Genomic DNA, 27,474 nt, shown 5'->3' with positions numbered 1-27,474 from the left:
ATCCTGTGCAATGTGCTCTAGGTGACCCTGCTTGAGCAGGGGGGTTGGACTAGATGATCTCCAGAGGTCCCTTCCAACCTCAGTGATTCTGTGATTCTGTGATTCTGTATTATGTCCTGCTTCTTGAAAACATCATTCTATGCCTTGAAACTTATTGGGAGTAAAGGGAGATGATTAATTCTTGGTGGTTTGAGGTAGTAGGGTTCTGTACACTGTCTTTAAGGCTTGCTTAAAAGGGGCTATTTACTTAAAACTTTTTTAAATGTTCAGTTACAAATACTCTTTACTGCCAGTCACTGCTCTTAATTCACACTTTCCTCAGCTTAAGTCCTGCTGTCTTTCTTTTTAACCACCAGAACAAGTTCCTCCCTTTTCCCCCATTTAAACTTTGCTGAGTTAGTTTAAACTTAACCTAATTTAGTTGCTATTTGTCCTCAAGGTATATTCTCCCCACTTCAACTGAAGTTCACSTTTTTTGTCTCTCTCTTTTGCTCTGTGTTCGAAGAGAACCTTTTTTTTGGCTGTCTCTTCTGTTCTGTGTGTCTGCCTGTTTCTGCTACACTTCTGCAGCATTTGGGTATAGAGATTCTGTCCAAGAAGTCACGCTACCATTTTGCCAGAAGCTGACACTAGCCATCTGGTAAAACTGCAGTTCAGTATCAGTAAAACCCATCATTTGGGGAAGTGTACCCAAAATGACTTTTATGATTAGTGGACAGGAAAAAAACAGAGACGGAGAAGTCAGTTGGGTACTCTATAAATCACTTTGAGGTTTTTCAGACCCAGTACCTTAATGGCAGTGTTCTTGCTGCCAAATGCTGTTTTGCTTTTGCCTTCAGAATAGTTTGCATTAATAATGAGTAACTCTGCTTGGAAGTTACTTATGTATTGCTCTTATGGTACTGCTTGGGAAAGCAGCGCCATGTTAGCTGACAGACTATGTGAATGCATTCATAGAGCAGTTTAGCATAATGCACTGCTAAGATCTATAGGTTTTTCCATTGGAAACGCATCCCAGCCCAGGGGCTGTGTTTAGCACTGCTGTGGATTCAGGAGAAAAAATTACATTAAGGTTGCTCTGGCTGTGCCATGCTAACCTGTGCGTTAAGCTTCGTGGTCTTGAAATAACTCTGCGATGGAAGTAGACGCGTCTTAATGAGTAGCTCTTAACATGTTTAGCCTGCATGTCACGGTCGGAGCCGAGAGGAGGTGACAACAGCAGCTCTTGTTTGTGCCCATACCCAGGGAGAGGCGGGCAGCTAACTGTGCTTTCATAGCTGTGCACGAGGTACACGCTCTGCAGCTTTTGAGCATGTTTTTTAAACTAAGATAGAGTATATTTCTAATTTAAGACTTGAAGTGGTGATGAATTTACTGTCTTGCTAATAAGCTATTACAGTGAGTAATTATCCTCATAGTTTATTCCATTTTGGATTTTTCTAATTTGAGCATTCAGTGATTGGATCTTGCTTCACTTTTGCCTGTTAGATGAGATCCCTATTCAGCTGGATAGTTAGGAACAAAGTAGTTGTTTCTGCATGATAATCACATTGCCTGTTCACTTAAAATAAGAGTTATTGAATGATTATTCTGGACTTCACAGTAAAGACTCCCAGTTCCTTCTGTTGAAACCTTTAGCTTAATTTTGTGTGTTTATTCAGTAGTGTTTTTTCCATGAAATGGGAGAATTCCAGCACAGTGTCACTAGTGTTTGCTGCTGGAAAGCAGCACTAGGAGTGCGATCCTTACCACTACTCTGACTCCTTTACTGGGGATAAAAGGCCTAGAGGTGCATAAAAATGTCCCCAACAGATCTTCTTACAGGCTGCTGGGGAGGTCCCTAGGTGCGGTGCTGCAAAACTGACCTCGAGGGCCTTTGATACAGGGAACATGCTCTTGCCTGAGGGCAGAAAGACACATGTAAAAAAAAATGGAACACAATGCTCATACTGTGGAGATTTTGGAAAAAGATATCATGAATACTGCAGACCCACAAGCCTCAGTTACTTACTTCTGGGGAGGAGGGGAGGTACAGCTCCAAAATGACCTAAAGCCGTGAAGTTTTAAAAACTACTTAGTGCTCCTTTTGATCTGTAAGAGTTGTCACTCGAGTTGTGTGAAGGTTTGTGGTGGTTTTTTTGGCAGAGCTTCTGTATTATATGTGTATTTAGCATGAAGCAAGAGCTGAGGTGGTTCTATTTCTATGTTTCTAGCCCTTGCTAAATAGGCACGTGACGGCATCTTTAAATTTGAAAGTGGTATAATTAACTGCTTTTTTTCTAATCTGAGAATTTTTCAGCCCACATGCTCTTCTACTAATGTAGCTAAAGATACTCTGTTTATGTTGCTGTTATATGTGATCTAATGTTTGGTTTTGGCAAGAAACTCCTTATTAGTATGCACAGAGGGCATGGTTTAGATGAGACCAAAATGTTAACAGATACAAACTTGCTTTCCTCAATTGATCAAACAAGCATTGTTGTGCTATTGCTAGCAATAGTAAGGCTTCCTGTAGTAATTTGATCTGTGGGAAAAAAAAAAAAAAGTATTCATTATGCAAGGTAAACTTTTTTTATTTACAGAGACATAAAAAAATTTTAATGCAAGAACCCAAATCATGGTAAAGCTGTCAAAACAGAAAGGATAAGCAGTGTAATTGAGAATTGTTTACTTTACCTTTTTAGCTCAGAGATCTTTTCCATGAGAAAATGGGCACTGCTTAATACTCAAGATTAAGTGGAGGCATGGAGGATGATATAGAGGACTTGCCTGTTTTATGTTGTTTTCAATAGTTGCTGGAAAGTTTGGTATCTTTTAAACTGCACTTGAAGCTTTTATTTTCCTGCTTTTCATTTTCTGGGGAAAAAAGGAGAGAAAACCTTTCCTTAGTCACATGTGATAGTTAACTTGCTACAGTCTACAGATTGTTCCTTTTTCTTTAACTTGCAGTTAGTGAAAAGCCATCTCTTTGTAACAGTCGTTTATTGAGATAATCACTGTAAATAACAGTATTATTTATATGAACACTGTAAGATTTGTCATAATACTCATCTCCTTCACTTGTGGACTGTTGCATAAATAATTTTACTCTAAATTATATCCACTCACTCTTCTTGATGAAAACATAATGCAGAATTAAAAAAAATTTTTTTTAAAGGGAGTAACTTGTTGACAGTACTCAACTTTTGTTGATTTTATGTTGTATTTCAGGGAGGGGCTTTGGAAAGCTAAGAGGTACGACTGGGATTCTTGAGGAGCTTTCCACTTTTTCAGTTACCCTGTATTTTTGCCAGTAAATGTCTGTTAAGGTATGGCTTTGAGGAAGAGGACTTAGAATTTTAGACTTTTTGATTCAGTTTTCTTATTACTGGGTGATGGAGGTTTTCAACAGTTTCTTCAATGGATCACTGTTCCCTCTCCCTCTTATCTTCACCCCATCCTTCCCACAGTATCTTGCATTAGTTCTCTTTTTTCTTAATATTGAGTTTTAAGGTAAAAACATAGCTTGTATAAAACACTAATCAATTATTATTTGCTGTCATATTCTTCTCCTTTTAGAAACAAGGAAAATACATACATTTTTAACACTTCAAATACAAGAAGTGAGACCAGGAATTGTTAGTGGGGAAGTGTTTAAAACAAAACAAAACAGTGGTTTCCTCTCTTTCTGTTAAGTGTTGATTGCTTTAATTTTGTCAGCAAGTCTATTAATATGTTATAGTATGATTCTTTGTTATTATGCCAGTGCATGTAAAAACTGCTACAACCTGAACTCAGATTGAATTTTTTCTCTGTGAGGAGTCTTTCTGGGTTAGATTCTAGCTAGAGCAGTCCTCCCCCCCTTTTTTGGGGAGGGGAATGGATTTTTGGTAGTCTTTTTTTCCTTCATCTTTTTCTCCTCCACCAGTTTTCCCCTCCCTCTCATATTCAAAGTGTTAAGACTTGCCATTCCTCTTGCCGTTGTGAAGACAATCCATTTTAGCTGTAATCTCTCAGCTAAAATCCCCCCAAATTTTCTTTGTGCGTGCATGAACCTTGCAGATGGTTGTGTGGCTGCTAAGCCCGCGTGTGCCCTGCCTGTGCAGAGCAACCAAGCACTTTGCACCTCTTGCAGCTTTTCCAGCTCTCAAGCCACAGTTGTCTCTGAAATTGTTAAGAGTTCAGAGTAACTCCGTTGAAGGAGCCAGGCTTTTACAGTAATGGATGAAGGGTTTTTTACTCATCATACAATACAAAGTTGTTTGCTTCTGAGTAAAYAGAGAAATGACATGAAAAGTTTGTGCCGTGGTGATATGAAATGTATGAGAATAAAGAGCATGTGGAACAATATGGAAAATCAAATGTAAAGAGAAGAAAGGACGGATGCATAAAATAACTTTGATTCTTAAACAGTATGAGTGCTGATCTCCCCTTCTATTATTTCAGGAATATAAAATATCTAAATTGGTATAAGGTAATTAGTCATGATCATGCATATTTTATCTTAATCTAAGGTAAAGAATAAGTATGTTGACAGCTTGAAACTCAAACTGTTTCTTCCAAACTTTTCTCGTGAAAAGTCCTAGTTCATCTATATTCTATCTCTGATATTTCCTCACCATGTCACTCAGCTTAAGTACTGCTAAACTGATGTAAATTGTTGTATTAGTGGTTCATATTTCCTAAACTACTTTGTGTATTCTTATTCTTTTTCTCTAGTGATTTTTGTGTGCTATTTCATATGTTACCCTCTATTAAATACTATACCTGTGTCAACTAAGAGTTAGAATTGCATAATAGGTCCTCAATACCCCATTCTCCTTCCAGCCAAGAGTTAAAACTAAATTTTTCTTTTTTAATCACTTCTTTGTGTTTTCCATCATAACTGATAGCAAGGGACATTACCCTGTTGTGCTCCTTGTTAACTACCCATTGCCAGCTCTTGTCCCTCTCATATAAACCCGTTCATTTTCTGCAGGGATTTGATGAGAACAGAGCAAAGAGCCTGGGACTGACAAGTGCCACTGCAGGCTAAAGGGAATTAGGAGATTGAGGCATAGGAGTAGAGAGGGAGATGGATTAAGAGACAGTCTTGGGAGAAAGAAAGTTTGGATGGTGAGCTAGGGAGAAAAGTGATGAGGTCTGATGGAACAAGATGCTGGTTAAGAGAAGCAGGTGAACAGAAGGGAGAGACGTCTTGCAGTGGACCAGATGTGGCAGGAGAACTGGGGCCGTCCTTGTACAAAACGGTTGAGGAGGGGAGGTTAGGAGACACAGACTCGGTGAAAAGCCTGAGGAGGTAGATATGAAGTTGGAGCCAGGCTATGGTAGGGAGGGGAGGTAATTAAAACTGGCCACACAGGAAGATTAGAGGCAGCTGGACTTAATTAAATTTGCACAGGAAACTTTAATTGTGGGTTTTTTTTTTAATTTAATGAATACTAAATCTAAGGTTTTGTGTGCTGTCAGATTTATGTTTGGCATAAGTAAGTAATTAGAGGAGCACTTTCGTTTCAGTGTTGGTTGTTTTGACCACTTTGCATTGAATAGACAGCACAAAGTGACTGCTGAAGTATCTAGAGAGGGTATATAAGGGAGCAGGATAATTTCGTACCCRGCAGAAAGGTTGCATGTGTTGCTCCACTCTATCTTTTCTGCTGATCACAGTTTTGAGTAAAGGAAAAAAATGATGGCAGGGATTTGCTGGGCAGGAGGACATGAGCAGAAAATCTTCTGTAGCTGCTAACTTATTCTGGAGCTTGGGACTGTGAATAATAGAGTTGGCCGGACAAGAGAATTGAGGTGTGTATACATTGGGAAATAGCAATTTATTCTGTCTGAAAAAATGTATATATGCTTGTCTTGTTGTGCATGAGACACACTAGGATGTATTTCCTTTTGATGAAAAACAGTTACTGAATGTTTTTAAAACCCCATGTTGATCTTGCTCTAGTCAATGTTTGTTGGTGATGAAATATGGAAGGTTTGTTTGTTTGTGTCTTCAGTACAGTGTTTTAAATTCAGAATTTTATGACCCAGGAAGCTGTTACTATCATCTGGTTTGCTATCCAGTGTATGCAGACAAATTAATCTCCTGTAACTTTTGTATAAAGCTAATAACTTTGCTTTGGGCTGTGGCATGTCTTGAGTATCTTGCCTTGATTCAGAGCCTTGCATGAGGATAACTGCCTGCTGCCATCACCTGCAACAGGAAGCAGTGGATTCTCCATTTCACTTTGTATATCTCTGGTTTCTGGAAGTTGCATGGTGGTTGTTTTGGTTCGTTTCTCTGTTATTCAAAATCTTTCGCATATAGGAACTTTGCTGCCTGTAATCAGATGAATATATTGAACGTTTTCTTGAACAGGTTGGTCATAGCRTTTCTATCATTAGCTACCGCAATCGTACAGTCAGAATCTCTTTTCTAGAATATGGTCCACAATCTTCTCCATGTTAATTGTTTTGTTAACCTCAAGCTGTTTGATGCTGCATTGATTGCTCTTCATACGTGCATTTTTCAAATAGACTTAACAAGTCTTAGGCGACTGGCAGTGCTAACCACGGCCTGGCCCCTGCCCCACGGTGCTTGGAGTTACCGCCACGCTGCTGGGAAGCTTTGGCAAACTGTGCCTGCAGGGGGTTGTTTCCTTTCAGAAGGTGGATCAGGATGTTGGAATGAAACCACGGGAGAGCCTTAGTTCGGGTGGGATGGCAGCTTTCCCTTTCTACCTTGTTACCTCTCTGCTAAATATGTAAGCATTGCCATTACACTGCAATATTTTGGTGTCTATCTAAAAAAAAAAATCTCCTTGCAGTCTGGGGAGGTGGAAAAACCACAGCTTTCCTGTGTCAGTCTTGAGGTTTAGCTGGTTTGGGTATGGGTTTCTGAGAGCACAAATGAAGGAGGCATTGCACTAGCTAAGAACATGACATCTTAGTTCTCTGCTAGTTGATTTATAAATACATCTCTTCCTGCAAAATAACAATCCCATACTACTATTCCTTATCTACCTTATATATGGAAAGATTGTATCTTGTGTATTAGTTGATTCTGAAAGCACTTATGTGACAGAAGGCAACTGTAATGTTTCAAATCTCTCAGATAATGGACATCCATCTGTTCTTTAGCGAATGTATCACCACTTCGCATATTGATGCTTTCTGATGAAACACTGCTTGTAATTAAATTTTGATAAAGCATTTTATAGACTATTGGAAGAAAAAGTTGAGTTCTTTCTTGCAAGTACAGAGTAAAACTGAAATCATGTATGGCTGAAGATAGTTTTGTGAATTCTTGATCACTGTCTGCAAAAATGGAGGAATACCTAAAAATATATAATAGTACAAATTACTTTTAATTGCCTGGAATTTCATTTGGGCATATTATTAACAGTAACAATAGTGTTATTTTTGTCACTTAAGCATTAGGCTGGATCTGGTACTTATTACTTCAGTATTTCAATGCTGACCCTTTCATGGTAGTTGCTTGTAGATACAAATTGAAAGTATGTATTAAATTATAGAAATAAATGCAGCATTTATAACTTTATAAGGTATGTCCTAAGCAGATAATTGATGCATATATTTAAAATAATGCTGTTGATGGTGAAAAATGCAGTTAAAACTTTTAAGCTTTAGGTATGGTTATTGAAGTTAAAATTTCTAGATCTTGAAGATGTAAATTTCTTATTTGGCCTTTTTTTAATTACTCATTTCTAAATGATTCTGCTTCCAAAAACCCAAATATTTTCTCTTGCTGTGAGAAAGTAAGATACACTGTTGTCATGTTAATAATGTCCAAACTAGGTAGCAAGCCTGATGAATAAATTGTGCTAACTTCAGATTATAGTCATGACTAAATTTGACATATTTGCTGAGGAAATGGATTTGTTAAACATCACTCCAATATGCTTCTAGGCTTTGGAGGAAAATGTTAAATGAGAACATTTCTCGTGAAATGATCTCTTCATGGCATCCGTCTCAGGTGTTACTGCACAGCGCGTGCTAAACGCGGTTGCTTTTGATGGCCCTTGCACTCAAGGGTGGTGTCATTCCCTTCTGCTTTGGGCCATGTGCACCCCAGTGCCCTAATGCTTTTTTCCACTGATAAAAGCAGAAGTCAGCACAGCCTCCACTTGCTTCCTTCTCGTCCTTCCTTGATGTGCGACTTAATTGTCTTTTAGTATTAGCTCTAGTTCATTGACTGGAACTAATTGCTAGTGGWCATTTCCTCTGGAACATGTATTTCACCTTTTGAGCTTGTAAGGATTTATCTGAGGGTGATTGTCATCTGGTTATATACGTGGAAACATGAGAACCACACCTCTGGGATTTAAATATTGCTTCCCTAAGACAGAGGGGACAAGGGTGCAGAATCCCATATCTTCATAAGTGAACCATCTGTGAAACCTTCTCAAAGCAAGACTTCAAAAATATCTGTAAACATGCTTCTGTGGCTTTTACTGTACAATGTATCAAGAATAACTTTTGATCTATGGTTTCTGGCACTCTCTCCCCGCCCTGAAGATTAATCGATTTGTAAATGTCCTGGGTCAAAAGCTATTCCAGATCTCCATCATCCAGGGCTGTAGAGGTTTTTTGTTTTGATTTTTACTATGGTAAATAGAAGACTTTCTGAAGAAAAGGAACATTTTTTCTTACTCTTGGGAAGTGGGGGGAGGAGTTGGAGAAATATCTTCCCTTACTGGAACATTTGTGGAAGATTAAGTCCTTTATGTTGCTCTCACTCAAAGGAGACTGTGCTCATGCTCCTTCCCAGCACTGTATTGTTGTGCGTCCTGAGTGTCTGCTGCAGGGTAGTCTGGTGAGCATGTGCTAAGGTCTACGCACACCTCAGACCAGAGACTCTATACATTAGGAGAAGGTTAATTATCTTCTGTCTGCACATACTTTCGTGTGCGACCCAAAAATGTATGTTCTAATTGTTGAGCACGTGTCTAATGTCGCTTACTCCGCAGCCCTTGAATCTAGAGGAGCTGGATTCAAGATGTGTAAACCTGGTAGGGTTGTTGATAGGGCTGGCAATCTTGATAGAAATTTAAGATCTAGTTCAATTGTGCTATATCTCTTGTTCCTGTATCTTGCTTGCCTGCACATCTGTAGCAAAGTGTTCAGACAGTTTAGAAACTGCCTCCTGGTATTTGGCATTAGTATTTTTCAATTCCCCTTAATAGGCATCCAAATTTGGCTACTTGTGAACTGCTAAAAGTTTCATTTARCAATTCTTGTAGCTTGTTAGATTTTGGAGAATCCAACTGTGTTCTAACAGTAATTTTTGCCTAACAAGGTACGTGCATGTCATCAGGCCTGCAAGGGCTGACTAGTGATTACTGCTTCTGGCCACTGGATGTCTCTGTGGCCAATTTAAAAGACTTAGAAGTGGGTGTTCATTTGTGGGTGTTTAGTTTGTTTTTTAATCTAAAATAAAGTTATAGTAACAAGAAATGAAACTTTATACCTGGAAATGTGCCTGCTCTTAGGACATAAGACCAAAAGCAGTTCATTAGTTGTGAGTAATATACAAAGTCTGTAATCAAATGAAAAGGAAAATATAATGCCTTTTGAAAAATACTTATGTCCAATTTTTAGCAAACAATATCACATGCTTTGACTGTCTGTTAACATGAATGTTTGTGATTCTTGTGGATTCTCTAGAGGGGCAAGTCGTTCATTCTTTTGCATTTTGCGCAATGTCTAGTGCTTACAGAGATCATGATCAAACTGTATGATAGTAAAATAATAACTTTCTTGCTACAAAGTTCTGTGCCTAATGTCTGTTTGGGTTTTTCCAGTTTTGTGTCAAGTAGAAATTATTCCTTGTTTCTTGGAATTTGAAGTTATCAGGAGTAAGCCAATTAAATAAGTTTTTAATGCTTTATGTAATCAAATATATAACCTCTGTAATTTCCCACTTTTTTCTTTTTTGTCTCCTTAGAATGTGAAAGCATTTGCATCTTCAGATAGCCTAGCCAAGGTCCAAGAAGTAGCAAGCTGGCTTTTGGAAATGAATCAGGAACTGCTCTCTGTGGGCAGCAAGAGGCGACGAACCGGTGGATCTCTTCAAGGTAATGCTTCTTCCAGCCAAGTAGATGAGGAGCAGATGAATCGAGTTGTAGAGGAGGAGGAGGAGCAGCAGAGACGACAACAAGAGGAACAGCACATTGGGAGGAATGGGGAGATAGGTGGAGAAGAACCTGTATTTGGTGACAGACATGAATCCCAGGAAGAACAGTTAGAAGAAAATAACAATAGACTTATTACAGTAGATGAAGAATCCACTTGTAATCAAGAGGAAGAAGAAGATGACGAACATGCTGGTGATCAAGATGAGGAGGTGGAAGAGGAGGAGGAAATGGACCAGGAGAGTGATGATTTTGATCAGTCAGATGACAGCAGCAGAGAAGAAGAACACAGTAACAGTAATAGTGTCAGAAATTCCAATAGCCTCATGGACTTGCCCATGCACCAGTCATTGCCATTCTACATAAAGACAAAGGTGAGAAAATAATTTTTTTCTAAGTTTTGGCAACTCTGGTTTTGGAAAATAATTTGAATATTTAACTTAAACCAAAACTTTATAATGAGCAATTTCTTAAAGAACTCATTTCTGAATTGCATTAATTCTTAATAAACTAAACTTTTTTAACTATTAGTAATCAAATTATATGCATGCATTTGACATGAACAAATACTTCATTTCAGGGAACAGAGCTTTGAGGACTATGTTCAAAAGATCAGGTGTTTTTCTGGTTTTTGTTTGGTTGTTTTTTTACACATATCTTCATACGCTAACTCATACTGTTCCCAAGATCCTCCAGGGGTCATTTGTGTCATTTTACTTCTCAAAGAAAGCATGAGGGAAGGTAAGCAATTGTGCATATGTGGTCACCTTTGAGAAGGTCTGGTTCTCAGTGTTCGTCTGAACACTATTGTAATGAAAGATTAGGGTGGAATATTACAGAAATCTCATGTTTTTCATTTTAGCCAGGTCCTAGTGAATTCATTGACAAAATATAGGTTAAAGAAAGAGTAACAGCTAGTTATTCAATTGCAAAGTCGTTATATAAATGTTATATGTATATATAAAGTCATTATATGTTGTATATTATCATATCTGTAAGGAGCTTGAAAATTACATGTAATGATTGATGGGAATTTCCAGTTTGCAAAAAGCTTTTGAAAATAAATGTTTGGATTTATTGTTGCTACTGATCTCACCTAACACTATAGAACTAAAAAATGTTTTGACAGTATCAGCTCCATTGTTCATTAGCAGTTCACCCTGTTTTCCAAATTCCTCAAGATGGAATTCTGTCATTCTTTGTAGCAGCGAAAAGTGAAATAATAGTGTAAGCGATGATATTCCTTAATAAAAGGGAGGAGAAGGCGAGTGGCTCTGTGTATAAATGCTGTTCCTAGGCCTATGTGCCAACATTTTTTTTTCTTAATCATTAATTGGAGGCTGAGAGACTAAGTGTATCTTATAAAACACCTCACCTCCCACCTTTAGAAAAACAAARCAACAATAAAAAAGAAAAAATATCTTTGCAACGTACTTTTTCAGAAAACTGATGTAAAACACAAAACGAAAACTTGGAGAATCCTTAGCTGGCTTCCCTATGTGTTCGAGTATGAATATAAATGTCTCAATAGACATCAGTCTTAAAGATAGACTAGAGCAGATAAAGAGGATGATGATTTGTTTCTTGAAGCTGCAGCAATGTTTTAGGTATTGGCAATTAGTATCTAATTCACCACTGTGATTAAAGTATCTCTACTAACTAATGTTTTTGATTTTTTGAAAAGTCCTCATACAATGTTTTTGCACAGGTTTTTAGAAAAAGATAGAATTCTGTATTGATTATTCTACTGTTCAAGATACTGAAGTAYATGCTTTCTAATTTGGAGTGAAATAGTATGATACAGTCAAATTTCTTATGATTCATCTAGCTCTTTATAATTCAGACTTTCAGTTTTATTCTGATACTTTGATTTCCCCAAGTTCAGTGTGACTTGTTGCATGATGTATAATAACCTACATCCATTCAGTTTGGACTTGATATTTCATGTAAGAAATTTTTGCACTCAAAAATACATTTAAAGTCTTTGAATCGCAGACTGTGAAGTGCTTTGTAAGTAACCATACTCAAAATATATGCAGACAGAACAAAACATGGTTTTCAGTGATGGTCAGTTCTGAAGCTCCAATAGTGAATGCAATTTTTTTGGTCATATTTGATGTAAACTAAATTTGAAAATAGTTAAACCTGAAGGAATGTGTCTAAAAGGTTTTTATATAGATACACAATTTCTGTCTGGTCTGATAGTTGTTTTGTATTTTGTTTCCTTGCAATGCTGGCCATTTTCATCTGTGCTCTACCTCCAGGTTGTGGTCCTGCAAGAACTGTTTGGTGAGCTGGGTAGTGAACCATCTCTGGGAATTGTTCTTGATTCACTGCACAGCTCTATTAGAGTTTTAACTGAAGGAACAGCACAGGTAGAAAGCAGCTTCAGCTGGCACTGCTCTAGGTCACGATTACACAGTAAGACAGACATAATATGACATTAATTTTGCAAATTTCTAAATAGCCATAAATTTAACTGCAGAAACGTGTTCCGTGTTGAGAAATATTGTAGAAATACAGCTGTGCCAGGGCATGGATAAATTGCATACCAGAGTAAAGGTAAACATGAGAAATGAACGTGCCATTTTTGAGAAGAAAAAGTAGCATTTGCAGACTCATCAACTGTATTTACAAGTGATTTCTCATTCTACCTGATGAAGATAGATAAACTCATCCAAAGACACTCAGAACAGATAGCATTGTTTTTAGCTTTTTGGATATGCTTCTTAGTATTTGTGGTCCAGTGCGGTTCTCCTCATGCTCTCCTCTGGCTGAATTACCGCCCCCCCCCCTTGCTGTATTCTTTACTCTCGTGGAACTTACTTTGCGCCACCAGTATCAGCTGAGATGAATTCTGGACCTACCGCTTACTGTTTGTGTGTCAGGCATAAACCCGGTTCCTCAGAAGCGTCCGTTGATGATCCAGCTGGTTTCGTCTAGCCGTATGCAGCAATATCGGCAATTTATACTGTGTTTTCATCACTACCAAGTATCAGAAGATAATAGACTGAATAAAATAGCAACTGCTACTGTCATAGCATTGTGCAGCTCGTATTAATTTTTTGATACTCTGTATTTTGTCCTTCTACTTTTTATTCCTTTCCTCTTAAACTACTGAGTATAAAGTGTCTGTCTAACCTGATTTTCTTTGTGTGTATTGGTCTTGTGGGATCCTGTGATGTTAAAGAAATAAAAGGCAAGGTTCCCACATAGCACCATAGTGTATCTTAGTTGAGTTTGCTGCCTGGACTTCCACTTGCCAGTGGCAAGCTCACTGTGTTCTAGCTGATAAATTGCATCAAAAGTGTTAAAAAACATATATATAATATGTAAATATTCACCTAATATTACCATGCTCCATGTAAGCAATTGAGATAATTGCTACCATAATGTTGTGATGTTATATGACTAAAGGACTTATCGTGGGAAGGCAGATGGTTGGGAGATTCTTTGTTCCTTTACCCAGCCATAGCTCAGGAATCCAGAAGGGCCATTGTGATAATCCGTTTCCTGCATAAAATGTGAGGGTGCTTTGTACTGACTCCTGTGCAAGCTAAAGCATATTTTTCAGAAACATTTCACTTGCATAAAGAAAGAGAAAGTCCAGCAAAGGTAAATCTATGTCAACTCTTGCTAAATTGTTTCAGTTAATTGCCATCACTGTTTAAAATTTTACACCTTTATTCTACTCTGCATTTTTCCTGTTTTGGCCATTACATTATATTATTTCCCTGTTGCAGTGAAGGGCTCTTTAACAAGTGTTTGCTTCTTTAATGTACATGGAGTAATCAGATTCACCCCAAAAGGTCTCTTAAATGTAAATATTTAGGACACTGTATGTCTGTTGGGCATAATTTTTTTTTTTTCTGTCCTTGTCATGATATTTCCCTGAACACTCTCTCTGATTTTTGAGTATCTGTCCTGAATTGTAGATGCCGGAACTGAGATTAAAACTCCAGTAGCAATTGCACCAATGCTAAGTAAAATTTGTTCATACTATATATTTACCTGTTTATATAACAAACGATCACGTTAACGCTTTTGACTGCAGCATTGCATTGGGATCTCATGTTCGACTGCTTTGTCCAACATGAGGCAAGCCTTTTTCAGAGAGCCTTCTGTTCTGTAAGTATGACCTGTGTTCTCTGTTCCTAAAAATAAAAATTGACATTTGGTTGTATTAAAGTGAATAGAATTTTGTCCAGTGTACCTTATCAGATGCTTATCAGTGATCTGTCCTGTTTGTTAATTTTTACTCCCTGCAGTCTGTGTCTTGTGCAAATGTTGTTTGTCATGTCTGTTGTATAAAAATATTTAATAATGCGGGAGGGCAGAGTAAATGCAGGACCATTTTAGGAAAGCGTGCTTAGTGATGATTCTCCACTCATTGCACTGCATTTGTGTATCCAGTTTGAGTATTCTGTGTTGACTTTGTATCACCCCAGTTCCTTAGGGATGGTCATGTAACAGTTAACCACAACACAGGCAAACATACACTTACAATGCATCAGATATTTCAAGATATTTCGTTGCAGCTGCTATTATAAATGCTTTTATCCCACAGTAAATGAGGGATTCTGCAGCACTGCAGGAACAGGAGTGTATAGTGGTCACCATCATTGGCAAATAGCTTATATAAATCAACATACTTGCTTATTTTAGGTTTAAATTGTTTATATATCTGTGTTCATACTCCTAAAATGGTCATGTTAAGTATATTATGCCAGCAGTATTATCTTTATCAAAATTGATGTTTATGAGATAGGTGATAATCGGCATGATTTTATGGAAAAATTGGCATCAACTCTACTATAAACTCTATTAATCCTATCCTATGTCAACCATTGTATTATTTTCTCCTGGACTGGTGCCTGACTTTCAGCCTAAGATTGTGCTCTGTTTCCTTCCTAAATTTTTTTTCAATATGCCATCAGGCTTACTGGAGACTTCTGGAATATTTTGGTTGCCCTAGTTCTTGAAGATAATTTTGATCATCTTATATATTGTCATTAACTCATTCCATTTTTCTTCTGTATTTTTTTTCTGTTTTGTTTTACCTAACAATTTCTATAATGCCTAGTTTGTTAGATTTTTTTTATTATTGATTGTCATCTTCTACTTAAATCTTATTGATTTTAATTGTTGTTTTCAGTTTCCATCAAGATGAGTTCATTTAACTGCTCTGAATTTTTCTTATTTGGGGAATGTTGGTTTCTTGTTCATCTTAGAAAAATGTTCCTAAACAGTTATAATAATTCAGAGGTTAATTCAGCTTTGGTTTGGACTTGTGGGGGAGGAAGGTGTAATCACTCATATCCAAGCTACCATGAATTTTTGCATTTGTTCTATTAATTCTTCTTTATCTAAAATTCTACATTACATAATACAAACTTATCTCATGTTGAAGCCACCTTAGGAAACAGTCACTTAAAAATAAAATTAAAAACATGGATGTCTGTGAAGTTAACTATATTCCAGCAAATGCTGTCAGAGGTTTCTATGAACAGGTGAAACAAATGCTTCACATTGGACTAACAGCTACAAAAGCATCTGGATTCTCTATGGCAAATTGAGGTATCAGCACGTGTCTCCTTCCTTACTCCTGCTTGCATGCTTGAAGGTGGTCTGTGGCAAAACAGGAAAACAGTCTGAAGCTTATGCAGAAACCAGAAGATACAATTCATTACATCCATGGCAAAAATTTGAGTTGTACTCGTAGGAAAAAGTTGTTGGGAGCTCTGCAAATGGCAGCCTTCGTTCACCTAGGAGTCTGCATCCCTCCTGTTTTAGGCTGGTGCCGTCTTGTTCTGATGCAGTTTCTGCTTTTCACACCATGCCCCTTGTTTGCAAGTGGAATTCCAGCAACCATTTGATATTTCTCTACAAATTGTGTTTTGAAGGGAGAAAACGCCAAATGACTTTGAAGGTGCGTTTGTTTATTCTGCAAGGATCTGAATTTTAAAATCCCAAGTAAGCAGGCAGAGCAGGAGGATGGTTAGATAGCGCATGGCTGTTGGTTTTGGGCCGGTTTTCAGGTTGGTTGTCTGTTCTGCTCATCTGGAGGGATGTTAAAGGCGTGTTTGAGCCTGCCTACAGATGTTCAGTGGTTTGGGACAACAGGCACTGTACAGAAAAGTCTTTGTAGGCCTTGCAYGCCCTCTTACTTGGACACGTATTTCCTTTTCTTCTACTGAGGCTATCACTAAGACTTAGCAGATGAGCATATATGAATGAAAGTGTTACTTCATGCCTTCTAACTATTTGGGTTGTGCTTGAAATATTATGTGACAGGGCGTCTGATTCCTCTTAAAGGGTCTGTAATTCTGTAATACAAAACCTTGCACTAACTTTCTGAGATAGCGTCTTCTTCAGATGTGGGTTTGCTTGTTGCAGAGTGGTGGCTGTGATGGCAACTTGCTTTGGTTAACCAGAGCTTCCTGAGAACCAGAAACCAGATTAGCTACAACGAAGATGAAAAAATTCTTGAAAAGATGTATAGTTGGATCTATAACTACAAAGAGCACTTTGATATTCTTTCAGGAGTTGTCATATTCGAGCTTCATTACTAAAGCTAGGAAGGTGATTTTTATAGATGCCTTCTATACAACAATGACAAAAGCTGAGAAGCAGGTTATTTTTCTTGTCATGGTGCACTTTCGTGGCAGTGTCCTCTGATTGCAGGCTCTGCCCTGTCTGTTTGGCCAAGCTCACTGGGGGCTTTGTGTGTGTGTGTATCGGTGTATATATAGATATAAAACTTTTTTGGATATAATGTTATTCCAAGGTTGCCTTTTCTTGTTTGGTCATTGACTTGCCTTTCAGTACTTCTGGCTTTGTATGGAAGGAGAGAATTAGTTTTTAAAACTGAAGGTAGCAAAGTTTGTGTATATGTGAAATGAAAGGGGTTCTGTTGTGTGAAACTGTTGTGCGAAACTCTAAATTCAGTGTCAGAAGGCTAGTAGGAAATCAAAAGCTTTGTAGAGATATGGATAAATAAAGTTCAGTTACAGGAATGCTGATCCTTGGGTACACTCAGTTTAGACAACAAGCTTTAAATATTGTGTGCAGGTGGGATAATTGCTTTGTAACAACACATGTTAATATTTCTATCCATTTTTCGGCACCAGAGGGTGCTGCTACAGCTTTGCTGCATTCCTACTAAGAGTCATGCAGTGTTTCTTTGCAAAGGTTTTCCCACTCCTGAAGCTAAAAATTTGAAGTAAATACAACTGGAACAGAAGAACTCAATATTTTTTAATCTCTGGAGAAATCAGTTTCCAATGAAATGATGCAGGAATTTTTCCCTTCAGAAATAAGTATTAAAGACTTCCTAATGACTTGTGCATTAGGAATTTAATGTATATTTCTCTGCTCTGAGTGCACAAGAGAAAGAAAAAAAGTTCATACTACAAAAAGATTCATTTTTTTTTGTCTTGCTTTTTTGCAGGGATCACCCATAGCTTGTGTAGATATTTCATGCCTCTCATCTTCTGAGATGTCTAACAATTACAGCAATGCTTTAAAGAGATTTTCAACTGAGTAATAATTCAGTTAGTGTTGTCAAAAAGGAAACACATTAAGAATTGCTCTAACTGTAGGGAAAAAAAAGTTGGCAATAGAAAAATTTCTTATTGTTTCTCTCACTCTACTACTGAGTCTGTTTCTCCTTTTTAATTAAAGCTTCTTTCACATCACTATCAGTAAAAGCTAAAGAATCTGCAATTTTTCTTCCCCTCCTCTAATTATTCTGAATTCAACACAAAAGTGCAATGAGTTAAGAGGAGTAAGTACCTTAGGATGAATAAAAAATTAATGGTCTTTACAACTACAAGACAATCTAATTATTTTGGAGCAAGTTTTGTAAAAATGAGAAGGAAAAAAAAAATTTTTTCCTGCTTTCATTTTAACTTTTTTTTAAGACCCACCATAGTTTAGGAAAACTTGGACTCATCAGATGCAGAGCCTTATTTTTCTATTGGAATGTAATAATGTTAGAAGGTTAATACCAATCAGTATTTATAACTTTTGGCATCTTTCTCATTTATATTCTACATAGTTTAGTTGCTAATGATTCCAAGCATGCAGAATCATTCAGAAAGGTTTTTAAGATGTAATTTGTTAAATACTGAAGCATCCATGGAAGGAACGCAGATTCTCAATTTTTCTGTAGATTGCAGCGATTCTAAGTTCTTCCCCTTCTGTCCTAACCTCTAGCATGCTCCTTTATTACAAATACCAGCTTTTTTTTTCTCTGATAAGAATTTTTCACTTAATGATAGCTGTGTTAAATAATGGTTTCATTTGCTACCTGAGACTTGTAGAGGTTTAGCTGTATTCCTGTCTTTTGTAAGTGAAGGTGTAGGGGCAATTTTACTTTCACGTAAAACTGGCATAAAATAATTGCTGCTCTGCTAGTTTTCCTTAGTCTGTAAGTGTATCTTGAAGGTCGGTAATTGATACATGGGCTCTGCTTACAACATGTGCTTATCCCTAATATAGTTTGTGGCTCATCTAAGAACTGGGCTACCTAGTTTGGCTTTCTCGTGCAAAATTCTTGAGATACCTAGCAATTAAACTTAACTGTTATGTTAAAATGTCACTTACAGTCAAAGGACAGTAATTTTTTCTATAGTAAATGCTGTTTTTTCTTGCCCTTAATGAAGGGTGCCTTTCTGTTTTTCATAAGATTTTTTTAGTAATATTAGTGCAGAATTAAATGAGAGTACTGAATTATAATTTATAAAGTAGATAAATCTGTATAGAAAGACTAGTGGAGAATCTCAGTGCTTGGGAAGGAAGAAACAGACTTTAAACACCACACATTGCTGATGGTTTGGGTAATAGTTTTGACTACACAGTTACATTTAATAAGTAAATTATCTGTGATTTTGCCTTCATTACAGGAAGATGCATGTCTTACTGATGTGGAAATAGGTAGTGCTGATTTACTTCTCTATTTTCCTATTACAGAGATAGCTTACTAGACTAATGTCCTAACTGAGTAAGGCCCAGGTAATTTTCTGTTTCTGTGCCAAAAATTGAGGTCGGTGTTTCAGCTCCAGTCTAGGGATTTACCTCAATTAGCCACACTGAAAAATAAAACTAGGGACCTTTTGTGCGTACTAGATTTGTCTGTACTGATAGCTAACTTCATGTACAATTGCGCCCTTTTGGAGTGAAGATATATATAGCCTGCATCTCAGCTCCCTTATTTATTTATGTATACCTGATGGTCGTTACTGGATACATTGGGCAGTTTCTTCTGAACATACATGTAATTCTTTTCTAGCCATACAGTTTRTTTATTCCCAGGTGTGCTCCCAGCAGTTCCCTCAAGCAGCGAAAATGCCAGCCTCTTCTCCGGGGGGAAAAACCAGTCTCCTGGTTTAGACATAGTCAGAATTGCTGCATTGCCACAAGGTTGTGTAAACTTGAATTGTCTTTCAGTTGCTCAGCCTATACAAAGCTCCTTACGGGTAAATATTAGAAAGAAACTTGCCTGTGTAACTCAAACTGCCACGTCAGTTTGTTTAGGTGACTCTTTAGATGACTAGAACAAATTAAATCGCTAACCTCAGAATAACTACCTATACATTGCCCTGTAGTAGTTGCACAGTTTTTCATGTTTTGAGATCAGTATCACTTAGGCACCCAAGGATCTTTCTGCTCTGGACTTTAGTTCTTGGAAGGGAAATGAGCTTTTTTAGTATGTGCTGTTTCAGAATTTCAGCAATACAATTTCAACTCGCCAATTATATGGCAACAACATTGTGAAGCAGAAATCATGAAAATGTGCTTGAGAATATTTTCGGCATGCTTACAGACAACTCTGCTGGGGTACGTGGCTTGTCTAACGAGTACATTTGGGAGCTCTGCCCCACTTAAATATGCCATTTGTTCCTTATGTTGTTCTTGGCTATGTGGCAGGTGCTCTTGCCTGCTGTGATCATTAGCCCAAATATCTCTAGTCTGTAGTGATACAGCTCTATTTACTGAGCATTTTATCAGTGGATGCTGTTGCTCTGAGTGTTGATTTTAAGCTGCTTCACCTTTTTGGGCTTAACTGAAGTTGATGTTACTGGTTATGAAACTCAATGCAAATGGTGAATCAAAGTGTGAAGAAAGTAAAACTTTTGTTGGTGAGTTAGTTTTTGTTCTGTTTTTTCAAAAAGGATGTCTTCATTATTCATTATCTTGGCTATGAATTTGTAGCATATATTTAAAACTATAAGTAAATTTATGGTCAGTACACTTTTTGTATTCGCCGATGATTTCCATTTATAAAATTATGAGATCTGAAATTAACTTAGAGGATAGATAGGAGGAACAGAGAGTGATCTGGGGGCCAGAATTACATTTAACAACTGCTCCAGAACAAACACTTTTTCCTGATATATTTCTCACTGTAATCTGCAATATGTCTTTTATTTTTGTAGGAGACTTTTCATTATCTGCAGAACATGTTCTTATTTAGCAAACTGTATACAGTAGAATAATTGACAAATCTTTACAAATTATTGAGCATAAGAAGAAAAACTATACAATGTCAGTTTTTATGATAGCTTGTAATCATTTTTGAACAGGCAGAATGCTTAGAAACAGAATTTTCAAGCTGTTTCAGCAGAGTGTTTTGACAGCAAGTATTTAGCATCTATTGATGAAGAAGCCTGATTTTTTTTTTTTTTTTTTGACACAAGGACTGTTTTTGTTTGGTAGTATATGGTATCTGATCTGTGCATGAAGTTATGGTTGTATTGTGATGATATAACTTTCATTCTGTGTAGCTTTACTCATCTGCTGTAAGGTTTTTGGTTTTTTTAATCATGTGATTACCATTTTCTTTATTGGTAACATGGCTATAAAAATCCTTATAAAACTTAAAGTCTCTATAAACTAATAACTTTGTTGCAAGCATCTTTTCCCTTCTGGTCCTTGGTGTGGTTGATGAAAACACTGGGCAAACTTTAATTTTCTTGAACATTCTCTAGAATTACTAGTGAGGCGTATTTCTTCTATGCCCCTTCTCTCCTGGCCAAACAAATTTAGGACTTCACTAAATTACTGTAAAAATTGCTTTATGTTATAATTCTATATAAAACTGTGCATTGACTCTATATAGTGCAACTTATGGTGGAATATTAAATTCTGCTAATCAGTACTGAAATCTCAAAGGTGAAACTCATTACATCTTGTGCATAGAAAACTATTGCTCTATAAATCACTGAAATACTAGTGGAAAGCATTGCTGTGAGGTATCTCTTCTGTTCTCATTTCTTTCTCCTCTTCATTCTTATTCCTCCAAACTTTCGTTTAGAGTCTCATAACTTTCAGTTATGTTTCTTCAGTTTGTAACTACAAGAGTTGGGAAAGGAAGGGGATCTGGAAAAAACACAGTTACTAAGGAGGTACAGAGGTTTCTATCCCAAACTGAGTTGGTCCAAAACAACTATTTCTCTGTAGAGAACCTTACTGCCTTTTATGCTTTTTCTTACCGAAAGCTGACTTTTTCTACTAACTTTACTACCTAGCTGTATATTACATAATATGAAAGGAGCAAATGGTGCATTAATAGTTGTATTCAGTGTAATTCAGTCTTGGAAAACAGTGGCTATACTTTTCAGCTATGTYATGAAATATGACTCTGTTAACGCTTATTAAATTATAACATTTCTGTTCAATCCCTGGTGCCTCTGCTGAAGTGGAGAAAGTACCTACAGCCACTACAGATTGCCAGTAGGAATAAATTTCTCCTTATTCATCATCAGAAGTCATTACTACTTTAAGTAAAGTATAAGTGATGTTCCCTATAAGTGCAAAGCACTTTCTTATGTCATCCAGCCACTGGTTATCTACATTCGGAATTGGACAAGAGACCCTTTGCTCTTCTCACTAAAATTACTGAATATTCCTTTAGGGATGTCATGTCCTTTGATCATTTGATGCTCAATATATCGAGTATTAAAAGTCAACAAATACTTAATCTCTTCTTATTAATGTCGTAAGTCCTTCAGTTAACTCTTGGTCAGATTTTCTAAAATACACAGAAAATAATTCAATGAAGATGAACTAAGTAAAAATGAAATGAAGAAACTGGAGGTGACATGGCTAAACGAAAGAAATCATTGACTTAATATCGTTCTTCATGGACCTCTTGTTCTTGCCAAGTATAATAATATTGTTCCTTTTCTTCAAGCTGGACTTTATCCAAAAGAAAGATATTCCGATTATTATCCTTGAGGCATTCACCCATCCGCACAATTTTTGGCTTTAATGTAAACCACTAATATTACTTGTCCTATAGTAAGCAGGCCAAACTCTGTGTTTACATGCGTGGATGTGTATCTTACAAAAAAAAAAAAATTTTTTTTTCCATTGCTATGCCAGTCAGAACACCTTGGGACTTCTCTGCTGAATTATCATTCCTTTACTAACAGTTTAAAGTACAAGAATCAGACATCCAATTAACTCAATGTTGGTTTTAGTTGATTTTCCTTATAAAAAAGTTAATACTTATTGCATACTAGTAAGCATATTAAATAATAATAACTGATACCTGAGCAAATCAAAGAAAGCCAGGGTTTGTTAAATAACAGCACAGGCAAGAAATCCTCTTGCTCTAAAAAGAAAATAAAGGAAATAACAATAAAAGGTTAAGTTTGTTACCATACCAACCAGGAATGCCAGYTCTTGTGTAGATTACCTGCTTTTTCTTGTAATCTAGGCATTCTTTGCTTCACATATCTTAAGCTTTATAAATAGCCTCACACCCCTTTGCAGTATGCTGTTAACCAGCTGAAAAGGATTATATAGCTTAATTTGTTGCTATCAAATGAATTCCAGTGTAACAATTGGCTGTTACATTTGTTAGATTTATGTGTATTTTGCAGTTCTTCTAAGAAAAACAGTCTTGTACCAAAGGAACCCAATAACAAAATAGGATTTTCTACATATCTGCATTGTTTCAAACATAAAGTGCAATGCTTTGCCTTGTCCACCCTTTTGTTTCAGCAGTACATAAAGTAGCTGAATATGAAGGGCATTACTATGCTGTCAGACTTTATGCGAGAGGGTGTGGGGTTCTTTTGGTTTTTGTTTTGCTCTAAATAAACAGTATCTGGACAGAAATTTTTGCTACAGAAGATTTATTGTTTTCTGAATGTCTTAGCAGAAATATTTTTAACACCTTTCTAATGTTTCAAGGAGTGTTCTTTTTCCCATTTAATATATAGAAAGAGGGAGAAAATTTTAAGTACGATATCTGTTTTGTAGCAGCACTTTTTGAACTATGTTCAGAAACAGATAACTGTGTTTTAGTGCTTTGGTACTGTCCTTTGTATATTTTATGTATATAAGTAGATAATATCATTGAAAGTTGCATTTTAAATGGAAAAGTGATGCAATGGTGAGAAAAGTTGAATTACTGTATGTAAAGATAATTTTTCAGTTTTCTTTCTTCCTTGTTAATAAAAGCACCCTCCTTGCTAATAAAAGCACTTGCTTCCCCTTCCCCCAGCTTATCCTCACTTGGGAATTTGACTTGCATTTTAATCCAGTGTTAAATATTGCAAGACTTCTCTACCTGTTGTTGTAGGCTTAATTCTTGTCTCAGCTTTATTTAAAGGTGCAATGGCAACATAAGTGGTCAGCAAATTAATTCCTGAACAGCAGCTGTAGCAATTCTTTTTAACAGCTGGTGCAACTCTGACTAGACCAAAGAGTTAAACTTACTTATCCAACAAATCATATTCTAGCCAATGAGGACTGGGCAGACATTTCTGGAATATTTGTAAAATGCAAGATGATGCAGCTGGATTTGTTACATACCTGAAATAATTTCTGAAAAGTTTAATGAAGAAATGAAGACACATGCTTTACAGATGATAAACTCCCCACCACCAGAAACAACACATGGTATAGTAAATAAAGTTAGGAGGCTTGTGGAATAAAGCCAAATGATATAGGTGTCTGGTACAAAGGATTATGTGTTCTAGCAGGGATGCCTAAGTGAGGTAGGAATTATTTGAAAAACCTTAAGTTAACACATTTAAGTAGATGTTTTAATAATACAAGAGTATCATTAATATTGACATCATATAGTCTTGACAACATGCAATTTACTATAAGCTCTATATTTTATTTTTCTTTGTGTGTAAACAGAATCTTTCTTTTTAGCTTTCTTTATATCTTTCCTTCACTTTAAAATGTGACCTTGCAAAATGGTAGCTTTTGCAAGTGGTCTCCTCTTTTGTCAAATGCTGCTTTGCTCTAGAAACACAGTGATTGTGGGCAGGTCCCAGGCCTGCAGCTGCGTGTTCCTTCCATGTCTCTTGAATTGAAAATCTGGATTTGTTGAGGTGTCTAGAAAGTTTATCGTTGACTTCTTTGGGACCAGTATTGCATGTGTAGGTGTCCATGAACAAGGAAAGGTGATTTATTAGCTCATTGCTGCCAAAAGATGAAGATCCTGTGCGATTTCTGCTTCCAAACACTTTTGCTGTTCCTCTTGTGCTTGCCTTGTCATGCTTCTGGCTGCTTTGTGGGCTAATTAAATTTGCTAAATTGGTGGAAAATTAACTGAGCAGCAACAACAAAAAATGAGTTTTCTGTATCCTAATTTCTTGAGTCATTTCAGAGAAGAGTCTGACAAGTGCTAGAGCCAGTTTGAGGAAGAGCATGGAATAAAATGGCCAGAGCAAGAAGGGGAAGTGAAAACCCTTTTTAGAGAAAATAGCTGTTAGAAAGTCGCAAACACTTTATGTTGCAGTGACAGACTAAGTGTGTAATAAATTAATTTACAGACTGCACCATTTCCTCTGTCTTCACAGATCTGTGACATGTTAAATAGCCTACAGCTGAAATGAGGGCATTGATATCATCAAACTCTTAATTTTTTTAAGTTTAGAGGAGATTTGGAGACTTAAATTCATTAAATGGATTGTTTCTACAATAAAAGTATACACTTCTTAAAAACAGCTCTTTATGCTGGCTGCATATTGCTTCCTGGGTTCCCTTCTGCTGTCCTGATTCTGTGTGTCTCCACTCCGTTATTTCAGGATGTTCCAACTTTGTTTGGCATCTGATGTCTTATAATCTAAGTGTCAATGCACAAAGTCATGGTTCAGCCTGAAAAATAAAAAGGAGATAAGGGCTCTACCTTACTCTTTCATTAGGTGTAAAAGGCATAGGAGAAAAGTAAATATTGTGTTGTTCATGAAAAAGAAAATTCTGTGATTATTGGATAGCACAGAGCTAGGATCAGCATCTGAGGAACAGAAGTAAACAAGGAAACCACAGAGAAAATACAGAAAAATAGCAAACCAGATACTGGAAGAGAGCCTGGAGTAGAGAAATTGGCCATGGTTGGGGATTTTTAGCATGTTTTGCTGGAACATACAGGCATTGTATGGTTCCTGTATTTTATTCCCTCAACTCTAAAAGTTTGAGGAAAAAGGAATAGTAACCTTTGATTTTGAGTCTCTTGCCAGTTTGCTCTTACAGTGTGTTGTAGTTTTTCTCCTTATTAGCTGCCCACAGGACTCCAGTGTATGTCCTTGGTGATAGAGGAGGGTGAAGAAGAATCTGCTGCCTATGAACTGAGTGTAAGTTAGTATGTCAAATGAGCTACTGCAAGTGGTTGATAATTTGGTTGGCAACAAATGAGGCAACTTGGTGCTCTTTGCTTTCCAACTCCAACCACAAGCAGGGAGTGCTGCTCTTCTCCACTTGCTACTAGAATCACCAGTTTGACCTGTTTGTCTTATCCCCACTCCAGTGGGGATCAACTGGCAGTGAAAAGAAGAAAGAGCAACTTTACAGACTTCTGTGCTTCTTTTTGTCATCTTTTATTTTTTACTGATGATCCTTCAAACTCAGTTGCCTCGGTGGTTGCAATTTGGAGCTGAAACCACTGAATGCTTGCCATTTGTTAGGGTAGACTGTGTACTGTTTGGGTTTCCCTGCTGGCAATTCTAGTGCAGTTAAATGCAATACAAATTTGAGTATGTTTTCTTTTCTCCCTGTGCTCATGCTTGATACCAGGATGCGTGTGTGTGTGTGTGTGTATAGATAGATAGATATGAGCAATTTGATGATCCTTACTACATACATGTGAAAAATGTCTATTAGATGTGTTTATCTGATGATTTCCCCTTTGTTGACATACTTGGTATGGAATATCTTCCTTGACATGTACTAGTACATTTCTAGAGAATGCTCAGTTGTAGAGTGTGAAGTATTTTGCTGAACAACAGCTTTACTACCCTCATCCTTGTCCGTACTTGAACCTATATAACTTTTTCCAGTATGGGAGTGTCCATCACTCATGGAACTTGTACGATCCTCCACCAGCAGCTGTCAAAAGCATACCTCCCTCTTGCCTTTCACATCAAAAATTTTAAACCAGATCTTTTTATTACATACCAATCTCTTTCATCACACTAATTATTAATGCCACACCTCAAAAAGATTATGGAGCCAGAATTACAGCCAGTTGCATCTGAGTGAGCCCAAGTTAAGAATTTCAATTCTTCTTTACTATATTATTAAGCTTAGTTGACTAAGGAAAACAAGCTTGTGCAGTTGAGACATTTTTCTGTCCTTGTCTGTCTTCCTTTCCAGAACGTACAAATCTCTTGATCAATTTTCACCCAATTTGTGAGAGGGAGAGAGGGGGAGAGAGAGAGAGAGAGAGAGATTATACCAGTTTTCATGGAAACCAGAGGGTAGGTAGCAAAAGAAGAGACCCATTAATGCATCTGCTGAGGAAAAAGTCTACAGGGTGACCATGCCCTGGATAGCCATCATTGACCCCATGTGGAATTGGATTTTGCTCTGACTACACATGAAGGTTTTGTGGGCATTTGTTCCTTGTTTTACACCACAGAATCCATTCATAAGTCAAAACTTGTAGTAAGGCATAAGCTTTAAACAAAGATTTCTTATGGTTAGTGTTCAAAATTATCTCTTTTCTTTGTAGATCTGCTAATGTTTTAGAGGCTTAAGGCTTGGAGAAGCCGTTGTATAGTTCAAACAATTTGAACTGACATGATGTTCTCACTCGGATCCAGGTTTTGTTTGKTTGGTTGCTTGTGGTACAACACGTCTACGCTTTTTTTGCAAAGAGAAAGCCATCAGTCTGCAAGTTCAACTAGTAGTTTTACCCTTTCTGCATACTATTCAAGTGAGCATTTTTTAGGAAATTCTGGTTTTGAGAGATCAAAATTAATTCTCTCCATATGCTTTTCAGAGATGCGTGTCATTCTGTTTTGTGCGTGGAGATTTTGTACTGGGTAAATTGGGGTATGATAGACTCTTCAAAGCAATGTGGTTTTTTTTCTGTGCAGTCCCCACT

The 27,474-nt window shown here is 37.0% G+C and overlaps 1 protein-coding gene across 7 annotated transcripts in view; it reads left to right on the top strand.

Moving 5' to 3' along the window:
* Positions 1-27,474, top strand: part of FBXW7 (F-box and WD repeat domain containing 7) — a 172,712-nt gene that overhangs the window by 55,714 nt on the left and 89,524 nt on the right. For 5 of the 7 annotated variants that reach the window (XM_026088215.1, XM_026088218.1, XM_026088217.1 and 2 more), the window contains one exon: positions 9,935-10,495. In XM_026088215.1, coding sequence (XP_025944000.1) covers positions 9,935-10,495 — 561 coding nt within the window. The other 2 variants (XM_026088219.1, XM_026088222.1) reach the window with 2 other exon arrangements.

The sequence above is a fragment of the Apteryx rowi genome, unplaced genomic scaffold (genome assembly GCF_003343035.1).
Source record: "Apteryx rowi isolate R43461 unplaced genomic scaffold, aptRow1 scaffold_76, whole genome shotgun sequence".
In the NCBI taxonomy this organism is placed as follows: domain Eukaryota; kingdom Metazoa; phylum Chordata; class Aves; order Apterygiformes; family Apterygidae; genus Apteryx; species Apteryx rowi.
Note: the sequence above shows the minus strand (reverse complement) of the source record. Positions and strands in the feature narration are given on the sequence as shown.